Genomic DNA, 12,814 nt, shown 5'->3' on the forward strand with positions numbered 1-12,814 from the left:
ATTTTGCTCAATAGTTACACCACTTATAGGAAGACATTTAACAAACCTTTGAAAACTTTCGCATCAAGGCTCTGCTTTTAATGGCCTTAAATCCATTCACTAAAAATGTGAAACTAAACTAGTTGCTGGGGGAAAACAAGCAGCACAAGTTGAAGATGTTTACTAAAAGAAAAATAGGGAAACAGATTCGAGTTATTAAGACATTATATTTAAAATACTTACTAGTTATTGCTGTGCCAATGTAATACATTTCAGTCAAAGAATCTACTATCTGTTTGAGATTCCTCACACAGCCAACAGCTAATGCTACAAGTAACTCAAAACCAGCATTAATGGTAGGCGGTGAACTACAGACTGGAATAGCCTGTTCAGCTGGCAGTTCTCCATTTCTCATATACTGCAGGTAAACATTGGATGCAGGGAAGATGAAATCATCAATTAATTCCTGTGAGAGTTGAGATAAAATTATGTATTAGTAATGATATAGTACATATATATTTGTATGTATATATAAAGTATATAATATTTAGTTATAAATACAAATATATCATATATAGTTATGTGTGTGTATATATGTCTTTAAGGAAAGAAAGGTCTCCTGTAACCTTGGAAGGAAATAATATTAAATTACTTGTCAGAACTCAAGATCTCATTACATCTCAGAAAACTCACTTGGATTTTCTAATAAACAACTATGCACTACAATTAACCATATCCCAACTCAGGTTAAAATTTTTTTAAGAACCAAGAATGAGCTGACACTAGCACTTAACAAAATTTACATTTTAAGTAAGTTTATTTCTTTAATCACATGTAAACCAAACCTCATTTTGAGTATCAGTAAAATTCACTGAAAAATTTTTTCCTTGAATTACATCCTATTGATAGAAGAAACTCATTAAAGAAATGAGTAAGATGCAGTTTTACAAAATAGAAAAATTAAACAGTGCTCATTTACTTTATAAAAATACATAGTAAAATGGAAATTTTTAACTTACTTTAATGAGATTAGCACCTCCCTTTTCACAACCAATATGATACTTTTTCTCAGGAGTTTGAAAGGCCAGCAACTCTTTTGTCACCCCAAGGTGGCCTTCCAAGATGGTCTCTTCAACACCTGTTTCACCTGTTCTCTTAACATCATCCTGCCAAAGAAAAACACATCAAATGCCCAACTTATGAAAGGGAGGGAGGAGCCATACACAAGAGAGGGCTGAACAGACATGAGGAAATTCCCCCAAACCTTTCCATTCTAAACAATTTCTCTTCAGAACTTTCTAGAAGTAGGCTTTTATGAATTTAGAGCTAATAGAATCTCTTCAGAAATATTCCCATATGGTGGGGGGGGGGGGGAAATGGAAACAACTATACTTGAACAATGAAAAAAATATTCCCTTATGCTTTTAAGTAAAAAGTATCAGGTCATAAAATCAAGAATTAAATTAAGTGCCAGCACATTAGACTCATCAAGAATACTTTTTTAAAATAATTTTTTAAAGATTTTATGTATTTATATTTAGAGGGGAAGGGAAGGAGAGAGGGAGAGAAACATCAATGTATGGTTGCCTCTCATGCATCCCCTGCCGGGAACTGGCCTGCAACCCAGGCATGTGCCCTGACTGGGAATCGAAATGCCATCTTGTGGTTGAGGCCCGCACTCAATCCACTGAGCTACACCAGCCAGGGCAAGAATACTTTTTAAAAGAGAAAAATTATCAAAAGGGCCCAAAATTCTAAAATGAAAGAAGTGGAAAATCAGTATTCCAAGGCTCAAGCAAAACAAAGCATTTTACAGGACTAGTAATGCACTCATCCTACTATTCATGAATTACTAGTACCCATCAATGCAGAGCATATTTTTTGGTCCTTTTTATTACTCTGGTGTTTTTCATTTACCCAAAATGCTCAAAACTATAAACTATTAATAAATTACACCATTTATTGAGAAGGTAAACACTGTATTAAATGCAACTTACCCTAATTCTTTTAAGCCAATCAATTTCATTATTGAGAAGAACTTCAGCATTGGGTATATTAATATTACTATTGTAAGCATAATTAAGAAGGTGCCTTAAAAGAGTGAAGTAGTCGCCTGAATGTTTAGCTCGCTCTCTGGCTGTGCTCTGAAACAATAAAGTAGAAAAATACAAATTTACATGTCCACGATTAGAATCCAGTTTTAAAAACTCAAAGTTAACTAAATTATTAAAATAGTACGGGAAATTTAACAACATTTTATTAATTAAATTACATACAAACTGCTCCAACTTTAATATAATCTAAAAGCACGAATTCCTGAATGTCCATTGTTTAAAGAACAAATTGCATTGATAAGCATTTAAAAAAATGTCTCACCCCCAAAACGGTAAAGAGCAGAGTAATGAAGAAAAGCAGAGGCCTGTGTCCCATGCAACATCTGGTGCACATTAAAAAGAACTGCTCCTGTGCCACCTGGCGAACAGTTCTGAAATAAAAATGTATCACATTTAATATATTATTTTCATGAAGAAAAAAAAAGGTTACAGCGCTGGTCTGTCTTGGGGGGGGGTATAAAAGGTTAATTAAAAAGTACAAACACAAGTACATAAGGTTAACACTCCTTAAGCCAGCAACATAGATGAATTTAGGCTGTGCGTAAAAAACTACAACCTTGAATTGTCACTGATGAGTTTGACAGACACACTCTGAACATCCCTTTCTTGGAAAAGACAAGATATGCTCCCTCTAGATACAAGATGCTCCACAGTGAGCCTTCCACAGAATTTTTATTCATCTGTGCTCTGGAGCAAACCCTGCAGGAATTCTGCTGCAATTACAATAAGGATATTGCTGTAGATGTCCTTTGTATTAGTAGTTCCCAAAGTATGATCCCCAAATCAGTAGCTTCTGGGACTTGTTAGAAATACAAATTTCTCAAGTCTCTTCCCAGACTTGCTGAATAAGAAATACTGGAGGTGGGGCCCAGCAACCTATGATTCAACAAATCTTGCAGGTGATTCTAATGTGTGCTAAATATTGAGAACCACTGTACTCTATTATATTCTATGATGACCTATAAGAAAAACTTGTTTCTGGTTTCATCACTGAGAATTTTACCCTATCATTATCGTTCTTTAAAAAAAATCTACATAGATCTCCCTAGAATAAATGCTCCAAGAGGGCAGAGACATCATTTATTTAGCCTCCTAGAATAGTGTCTGGTATATAGTAGGTGCTAAAACCCACTTCCTAAATGTATACAAGATGGTGCTCTGCCTCCATTAGAAAGTATGCTCTTTCACAAAGCCTTGCTTTCTTGATGACAGTTTCTGGTACCTAGAACAATCTATGACATATGAATCTGCTAACTAACCACCTGTGTACCTTACAGGCAGACTACATTCTGTGGGTAACCATCATGTTTCTGTCTTTGTGCTAGCTGACAGAGAACTTAGAACCAAATTTAATAGTTCATTATGCAGAACCTGGCAGCATACATTCTGTGTACTAACCGGTCTCCTGGATATTTTTAGGTTTCTGAAACCCACACATGGTCCAATAAATCAGAGGGATTTCAGAAACTCTGTGAATTGAGTTGGGCAGAACCCATGTTAATTCAAGTCAGGAGTACCCATTTTCTGGGAGAAGGTCTGTAACTTTTATCAGGACCTCAAAAGTATTCCATTCGTGTTGTCTTAGTTTATTTTTTAAAAAGTTATGTTGCCCAAATAGAGTAGAGGAAGAGGTCTATAAAGTTGGGGCCTCTCAGTTCCTAATAAAACCTCCTTCACACTTCTGTAACACTTCAAAAGAAACCTGTCTATCAATAAACTGTTGCATCTTCACAACATGCTCAAAATCTGATCATTTCTTACCATTTCTACTTCTAGTCCCTGTCACATTTTATTTGGATTAATGAAAAAGTCATAACTCTTTTCCTGTTACTCTATGTTCTTTAACATATCTGGCATATTCCTGTCTCAGGACATTTACACCTCTTGTTCCTGTGCTTAAAACACACCTCGCCTATTATCCACACGGATCACACTACCTTACTGTCTCAGAGCTGATTAGTGGCCCCCTTTTTAGGGAGGCCTTTTTTTGACTATCCTATACAGGCATACCTCAGAGGAATTATGGGTTTAGTTCTAGACCACCACAATAAAGCAGGTCATAATATTTTGGCGGGCGGAGGATCTTGCCTTCCATTTGTAAAAAACACACCTGCTAACTGCAATAAAGCAAAGTACAATGACATGAGGTATGTCTGTACAAAACTGAACTCCACTGCCTCCTTAACTTATCCCTTTCCTTGTTTTACTTCTCTCTGTAGCATTTATTACTACCTAACATACTGTATTTTTCCCACATGTCTTCCCTTCCTATCCCCTATTCTCTTTAGTATGTAGACTCCAAGAAGGCATTTTGTCTGTTTTGTTTACTGCTATTCCAGCAGCTAGAATAGTGAGTGGTTCATAAAAGGTACTTGTTGATAAATTATTTACCAATGAGACTAAATGCCGTATCAAAATTTAACACTTAGACCTCAAGCATCTAAGACCTTCTGTAAAGTGACTCCAACTAATCTCCTTTACAGTATATGATCCTACTACTCCTCTTCGACACATGAAACCAGACTTCTCAGCTCTGCCTGAAAGCACTATGCCAGGAGTGGCAAACTCAGGTGCCTCCATGAATGAAAGATATGTGTAACATTAAGGAGTTAATAAGGCAGGGTGTAAAACAACAGGTGCTGGAGAGTACTGGAAAAAATATATATACCTACAGGAAATTAAATGCAATCCCAAGTGATTACAAGAAAATAAGATCAGTGTTATGTGGAAGCAAACTTTATTTAATGGGAATAGAGGTCTGGGAAACCTGATCTCTCAGGTACAGAGAAAACTCAGTATAAAATGTGGCACTGAAGTTGAAATTTATGAGAAAGTAGAAGGGCCAAATTGTGGAGTCCTTATAAACCAAATGTAAATGTTTAGACTAAATTAAAAGGCAATGGGAAGACATGGAAAGATTTTAAGCAAGAAAACAAGACGATCATATTTTGCAATGGTTACTGCATCTACAGCGTGGTCAACAGATTATAGAGTAATACCTTAGTGGAGCAGCACTGGGTGTAGGAAGATTAAGGATATCGCAGTTTGTCCAGGCAACAAATGCTAGTTTTAATAAAGGGTAGAAACAATATGGAGAGGAGGAAAATATATGGAGTCCAAAAATACAGAAAATAAAAACAATAGCGAGTGATGGTGAGAGAGAGAACAACACCAATGCCCGCCCAGCTTCCATTTTTATACACATATACATTTTACCCAAACAGCTCACAGATTATATTCTTAACACACCATTCATTTTCACTCCTTCCAAGTAAAAGTAACTGATTCCTCTTCCCATTCCCAAAGTACTTTGCCTTTTATGATACTAATTTCTGTACCAGTGTTCGCTGAGAGCAACAACTCTTATTTGACTTTGGACTCATTGCCAAACACATAGTAGAGACCCACATAATTTGCTGGTGGATTAAAACTACAGAGAGGCAAACTATGTAGCAGAAATAAGTTAAAATTCAAGAGAACCCTGTCATTTAAGTTTACTTTTAGCTCCTCCATCAGCAAAGTCTACTTCTGAATTGTGCAAATAATGTTCACGTCAAGCTTGCTGCCAAATTCTTACAAACTGGAAATAAAGATTTTGAACCTGTAATAGGTACTTAGCTACTTATAAAATGGAAACTGCAGGGCAGGGTGATAGTACTACAGAAAAAAAAATGCTACCTCCAGGTTTGCTTTCACGAAAACTTTCCTCCCTCCACCCAATGAATGATTAAATGGAACTAGACTTAACCTATTTATCTTTAATGGAGTTGTTGGGGGGGGAGGTCAACCTTATTTGGGGGAGGGGGAAATCCTGTCAAAGGACTTTCTGAATAGGCTGGACTAGATGTCTTCGAGGACATCACACCAAGGAACTTCTACAAGAGCAGACCATTTCACTTGACCTTCTCTATCACTTTACACATAGCATCCTACTCCATTAAATCATGTACGCATTAGAAAAACAAAAAAGCTTTATCACTAGGCTTCATTTCGGCAAAATCATTCTAACTTTACAGTAACTTTCCATCAGTTAGTTAACTTCTGTCATTGTTGAATGGAATGTGACAGAATAAACTGAATAAATATCCTGTGTCTTTTCACAAAATGTATGTGTGAGGTAGATTAATTACATATAATAGGACCAGATTGAGAAAAGGTGGAAACCAACAATTTCTACAAATCCGACTGACTCAATACAAAAAGCAAAATGTCACTGATTAAATGCTCTTCAAATGCAAACAAGAACTTTATAGTCTTTATTCTCAGTGTAAAATACAAAACTTCTTACCACAAACCTGCCTTGTGAATTTCATACTGAATTAAATGCATACACGTGCACATGCGCACGCCCCCTTGTAGCTAGGTATTCAAGATAGAAGGCTAATGTACCATTTAATTTAATTTTTGTAAACCAGATTTTTAAATGCAACTAATATATAACTCTTGGGCAAAACTAAATTCTGAAATTACAGGAAGATTAATTTTACTTTGAGAATGTTGACATTTTGCAAAGACTAAACCCAAACAAATCTAGGTCAAAGCAAAACAAGGTTAAATACAATTTTTCTAAATATTAGCATGCTACAGAGATAATATTTGATTTCTGGGATAAATTGTACCAGCATAAATTATTTTTGCTTACAAAAATGAGATAAAGGTTCTTACAATTAAAAAAGATACTCACTTGCTGTGACAGTGCAATAGTAAGTCAATAATGAAAGTCTGCCAAGCCTTTTCTTTACTAAGAGCATCCAAGGCTGTTGGAATCAAGGCAAAACATAAGGTCATCACTTCCAATGCCTCACAGCAAACCTGTTCATCTTCCAAGTCCAGCTCATTGCCTGCATTGGACTGTAAAACAATAGGGGCAAATTATCTAAAAAGGCATTTAAGAAAAAGTTCATACAACTTCAAGCTAGTGCTTAAAACCTAACTACTGAAACAATTTGGCCTCAGCCTCTTTTATCTGCAACTCTTGAGGACCCTTGGAATAGTATGGAAGTGACTATAAGAGACAATGAAGTCTAATTCCAGTATTTTGCTACTTCCCAAGGAGAGCTGAAGGAGCACACTGACCATATCACCATGGGCTTCTTTCTCCTTCAGGTTCCTAGAGACCTTCTGAGTTGTGTGATTCTTCACCAACAATCATTCCTTTCTCAAGAGCCACTCTGGCACTGCAGTTAGGTACTTCTAACTAGTTCCATCATGTTGCTTACCTACAGTGCCATTTTATTCAAAATCAATTGTTTTAGACAACTGTTAAATAAGGTTTTGAACATTTTACAACCTAAAATATGCTTGAGTAGGTAGTTAATAAATTTTAATCTGACTTTATAAAAATTAATAATTACAGCACCTGCCTGGAAAAGAACAAGCATTCAGACATTATATGAATGAATATTCAGCACTGTATTAGATAGATACTGTAAGATATCAACATACATCGTAGGCAAATCAGGGTTATGCTGGCCATGAAAGGGAAGCTCTACAGAGCCAGAGAACAATGCTATAATTTAATTTCCTCTTCTAAATATGCACAAGTGGCTATCAGGGACAGGTACATGTTGCAGAAAAAAGTGGAAGAGTTAAACACACCCTCTCTCTCTTCTGTAAATAATTTACGTAACCCAATGGAGGGTTGAGGATGATACCTAATTGGCTGACATTCTTTCAACTTCTGACCATTTTAAGAGGATCAAAAATACTTAAATGTGATAACACAGTTGACAGCTACCTAAACCCAAATTTACACAAGACAGAAAGGTGATGAAAGAAGAATAGAGAGAATAGAAACAATCAAATCCAGTATGAGACAATTATATCTGACCCCAATTTAAAATAGAAAAATATAGTTTTTTATTAAAAAATAAAAGTTATATATGGCAGGATTCTGAAGCCCTTTTATTTTTTCCCTCCTCTCTCTTTTTAATGCTCGCCCTAGGATATGTTTATTGATTTTAGAGAAACTCTGAGGAGGGGGAGACAGAAGAAGAAAAAGGGAGGAAGAGAGGAAAAAGGGAGAAAAATATTGATTGGGATTGCCTCCTGTATTGCCCTGATGGATAGAACCAGCAACCTAGGTTATGTGCCCTGACCAGGGATTGAATCTGCAACCTTCTTTGGTGTACAGAATGACATTCCAAGCAACTGAGCCACCTGGCCAGGGCTATAGCATTTTATTTTCAAAGTAAAATTATTCTCACCTTAACTATAGCTACCAGTTAATTTTCAACCTATTGAGATGCAACTGATTGGCTTTTAAAGATAGCAGACATAATTAAGCCTCATGTACTATTAAGCGACATTTATTTAAAAGAAATGTATTTCTGTGATAATTCTTACCTTCTCATAAATTTTAGTGATTTCTTCATTTGGGCTAAATACTAGCTGTAATGCCCCACATCCTGATGCCCAGATAATTTTTTGTATAGCTCTAATGACACAAATATCAGGCATGTATCGTGAAGCCTGCAAGACAATGAGTAATTACAACCATTGAAAGAGTATTTAGAGTGGCACAAACACTAATAAAGTAGAAATGTTTTTCCTTGTAAAGGAGTAGGAATGGAATGAAGCAGTAGCATTGTCTTTAGGTTTCCAAGTTGCCTTTGTCCTAGTTTTTTGTGTAATAGCAACACCATAAAGTATATACTCCAAGTTATTATCTGGCCTTATAACACCTTCAGAAGAATCTTAAAAAGACTACAGTGGTGATCTAACCATTCCACTCCTAGTTTTTTTTTTTTTTACCCAAGATAAAAACCTCTGTCCACACAAACAGGTGCACAAAATGATCACAGTAGTTTAATCACAACCAAAAAGGGAAAACAATCCAAATGTTCTTTCCCACGAATATTGATAAACACAATGTGAAATACTCATCATGGGACACCACTCAGCAATAAAATGGAATAAACTGATGGTGCACACAGCACAGACAATTTTCAGCCATTATTCTGAGTGAAAGAAGCCAGACATAAAAGAACACACAGTACACAATTCCATCTGAAATGTGAAAACTAGTATATAGTGACAAAAAAAATCAGTCATCACCTGTGGCCAGGGGTAGAGAGGAAGAACTGCTAAGGGCACAAAGAAAGAGTGATGGAAATGTTCTGTGTCTTGATTGTGAAGGAAGCTTCATACAAATATGCATTTGTCAAAAATCATTGAATTATATACTTGAAAAGCATGCTGTTTACCGTACATAGAGATGATTAAAACCAGAAAGTACTAACATTAACAATAGATAAAATTCATGTTAAGGGAACTTTTATCTACACTGAAACAATCATTAAAGTGAGTGGGTCTAGGAAAATTAAGCCCTAAATTGTGACAAGGTTTATTTCTAAATTAACAGAGGATCAAAAGTAGAAAAAAGAACAAAACCTTCTAGTATTTCAGAGCTTTAAAACTTTAATACTAACCTCATCAGATATTTGCTGAGCAAGACGAATTGACACATTTCTAAGCATGCATTCAGATGATGGATTAGGAATGCTCTGAAGGGCACTTTGTAGCACCACTGCTTGATCATGAGTAACTTGGCTGACCTGGAAAAGATAACCATTTAACTTGGAGTAAATAATTCATACATAACCAGACCCAACCATTTGCTCTCCATCTATCACCACTCCCTTCCATACATATAGTGCAGAAGCTGTGGAGAGTCACACAAAAAGTACCTCACGTTTCCAACAGTGAGGGGCTTCCTCCTGGGCAGCAGAGTGCCACATGTCCCTCTGTGAATCCCCCATTCTACAGCAGTCCAACTCATTGTTTCTACTCTGGGCTCAGCATAACTAATAAGGGTAACAATAAACTGAACCAGCAGGTTCCAACCCTATCTAGAGACTTAGTAAATTACTCCACTTCTTTTACATGCACACACCTGGACAGATCCAGCTTCCATTCACCAGGGTTATCAATTTTTTTGAAAATTAATAAATACCAATAACTAAAGTACAAATGTAAGAAAGGTAATAGTGTTTTACTTTGTAGTCAAGTTTTTAAAAACAGATTTTATTTATTTATTTTCAGAGAGGGAGGAAGGAAGGGAGAAAGAGAGGGGAGAGAAAGATCAATGTGTGTTTCTCATGTGGCCCCAACTGGAGACCTGGCCCTCGACCCAGGCATGTGCCCTGGCTGGGAATGGACCGGCGACCTTTCAGTTGGTAGGCCTACACGCAATCCACTGTGCCAAACTAGCCATGGCTTATAATCAAGTTTTTAAATCCATAAGAATGGTGATTGCTGAGGGCAGGGGATTATAAGGGGACTAAAAGGTAATGTAAACAAAAAATACAATAAAAATGAATAAATATTGGAGAAAAATCAAAGAAGGTATGCAATTGTTTCTTGTGCACCTCATTAAGCACCCGTGCCAGGGATCATGATAAGAATGTGTTTTATCTGAACAAGAACCACTAATTACAAAACAATATATGACTTAGGCCATGTAAGACTAACGTTAAATTTCTAAAATACACAATTGTTTTATTTAACCACCCCCTACCACTTTCTCTCTCTTCCCTACTCCAGGATTATTTTGAAGCAAATCCTTGATATATAAATCAACTACTTTTTTTTAAGCAACTACTTTTAAAAAATGGGGTGAGGTAAAAAATATTCTTTTTAAATATAAGCACGTATCATTATCACACCTAAAATAATTATAAATACCATTATCTCAATTATGTGACATTATATCACATATCTAATCACCAAATATGCCAACCTCCCTGATTAAAACCTAAGCCATTTCTAAAAAAGACTGCCTATATTCCTGAGCTTTTATTTTCCATCAATAACTTAGTAAACCATCACTTATGATGCACGTTAACTCAAATTTTACTCAGAATTTAGGGCATAGTTAGAGCGCTAATTAAATAGGCGTTAGATCCTGGCATGTCTTCAGAACTTTTGGTGGATCAAGGATGTTACCAAGGCCAAGAAAGACACTGAGTAAGCTCAGAACTGGAAGTTAAGACTGTGAAGATGGCAACAGGTTAAATTGATTACATCTTTTTTATTACCACCTGTGTCTTCAACATATGCCAAATACCAGTTAATAAGTTTTTATATTGTTAGGTTTAAAATAACTAAAACTGAAACATGATTTAAGGGGCACAAAGAACTATCTTCTCGAGTAAGACTATAATCAGTGAAAAGCATTTTTACTTTTAATATGAATACAATTTAATAGAAGAAAACTCCTAAAGTAAATCATCACTGGAAAGGACCCTGAAACAGTTTAACTTTGAAATTTATATATAACAGATGCCGAGAAGTTGAACTTTAAGAATTACCATCTATTATTATTATTAAAAGATTTTTAAAGTCTGTATTACCGATGTCATAGGACTGCCGCCTTCCACACCTGGCTGAAAAGCTTCAGCCACCGCTCGAACGTGGCCATAGCCAATGGCAGTTAGCAACAGTTTGGCTATTTTAAGAGCATTGAGGTAGGCACCCCTTCGAGTTTCCATATCCGCATTTGGTAGGAAGTTATTTCTAGTTAGCATACTCAGGACAAGGGGTAGGCCACCACTTTTCAAGAAGTGAAATTGAAAATCAGAGGAATCATCAGCCAGAGGTGCACCAGCGGGCATTAACAAGGCATAGACTACCTAGAAAAAAGGGAGAAGGACTGTGTTAAAAGGTTTTTAAAAGAGAACTATTTTTCCTTTTACCACTGCTAAGAAATTATTTTAACCATTTCAAAGATATTTCATTATAATGTTATGCTTTCCACATTATCTTACAAAGGTCTAATTTAAAGAACATGGACTAAATTCAAAAGGAAAAAACAAACCTCTGTTAGGTATAGCACTTGTGAAGCTGAAGGACCAAAGAAAAGCGAGTCAAGAGATGGACTAAGGCTGCTTTCTCCAAGTTTGGCATGGTCTAAACAAATAGCTCTCAATTTTTCTATTGTTGTGCTATCTGTGAGAAGAAAAAAGAGGCAGTGTAAGATGAAACATTATTCGTGCATTCACGGTATTTCACTTTTGATATTTTAAAGACCTCTTTATTATGAAATAATACTTCAGTTGAGTTATAGGTTCAAACTCCGTAAGACATAAGCAGATCGGGATTGATTAAAATACAAACAAACAAACAAACAAACCAGGGCTCTTTAATCAGCCAACCCAAACACAAAGGAAGCAGTCTATTTACTCAGAGACTTCAACTCCACACTCCCTCCCTCCCCTCCCTCCAGCCACTGGAGACTGAAAAAATGCAATATACTTCAAAAGGAAACAGTTCTCATTGAAAATAATGAATAGGAAAAAATGACAAGCTCTTCCCTTCAATTTCTCTATTGTTAGCCTACATGACACTATGCATTAACTGGTTTGTTTTACTGGAAGAGATTTAGTAGTATCCAAGAAATTGAACCTTAAAAAGCAAACCTTAAAAAGGGTGTGGGGGCAGGGATCATGCCTAATGCTTACCTCTAAGTAAGCAGAGCTTTAATTTTTTTGATCATATTAAATAATAAGTTTATCTAAATCACAGTGAAGAGATACCAAAGGAGGGGGTCCCCAGAATATAATTGTAAGCATTAGCTACCACTGAGATTTAAGAAGTGAATGAACTTTTAGAAAGCACTTTGATAATAGAATTATTTCCAACATAAATGCCCTATGATCAAAATTTCACTCACTAAGATTTTTTTTAAAAAGCAAAAGCTCTTTTCAAAGAATAAAGATAAT

At 35.9% G+C, this 12,814-nt stretch overlaps 1 protein-coding gene across 7 annotated transcripts in view; it reads right to left on the reverse strand.

Annotated features, from left to right (window-relative positions):
- The window catches only part of USP9X (ubiquitin specific peptidase 9 X-linked), a 137,577-nt gene that overhangs the window by 28,450 nt on the left and 96,313 nt on the right, over nt 1-12,814 (reverse strand). For all 7 annotated transcript variants that reach the window (XM_037057129.1, XM_037057128.1, XM_037057131.1 and 4 more), the window contains 9 exons: nt 11,911-12,041; nt 11,447-11,725; nt 9,524-9,649; nt 8,439-8,564; nt 6,778-6,944; nt 2,356-2,464; nt 1,977-2,123; nt 999-1,145; nt 223-445 (listed from right to left, as the gene is read on the reverse strand). In XM_037057129.1, the coding sequence (XP_036913024.1) occupies nt 223-445; nt 999-1,145; nt 1,977-2,123; nt 2,356-2,464; nt 6,778-6,944; nt 8,439-8,564; nt 9,524-9,649; nt 11,447-11,725; nt 11,911-12,041 (1,455 nt within the window). The remainder of the gene's footprint in view (nt 1-222; nt 446-998; nt 1,146-1,976; nt 2,124-2,355; nt 2,465-6,777; nt 6,945-8,438; nt 8,565-9,523; nt 9,650-11,446; nt 11,726-11,910; nt 12,042-12,814) is intronic.

The sequence above is a fragment of the Sturnira hondurensis genome, unplaced genomic scaffold, assembly GCF_014824575.4.
Source record: "Sturnira hondurensis isolate 20B ecotype Veracruz unplaced genomic scaffold, ASM1482457v3 Scaffold0009449, whole genome shotgun sequence".
NCBI lineage: Eukaryota > Metazoa > Chordata > Mammalia > Chiroptera > Phyllostomidae > Sturnira > Sturnira hondurensis.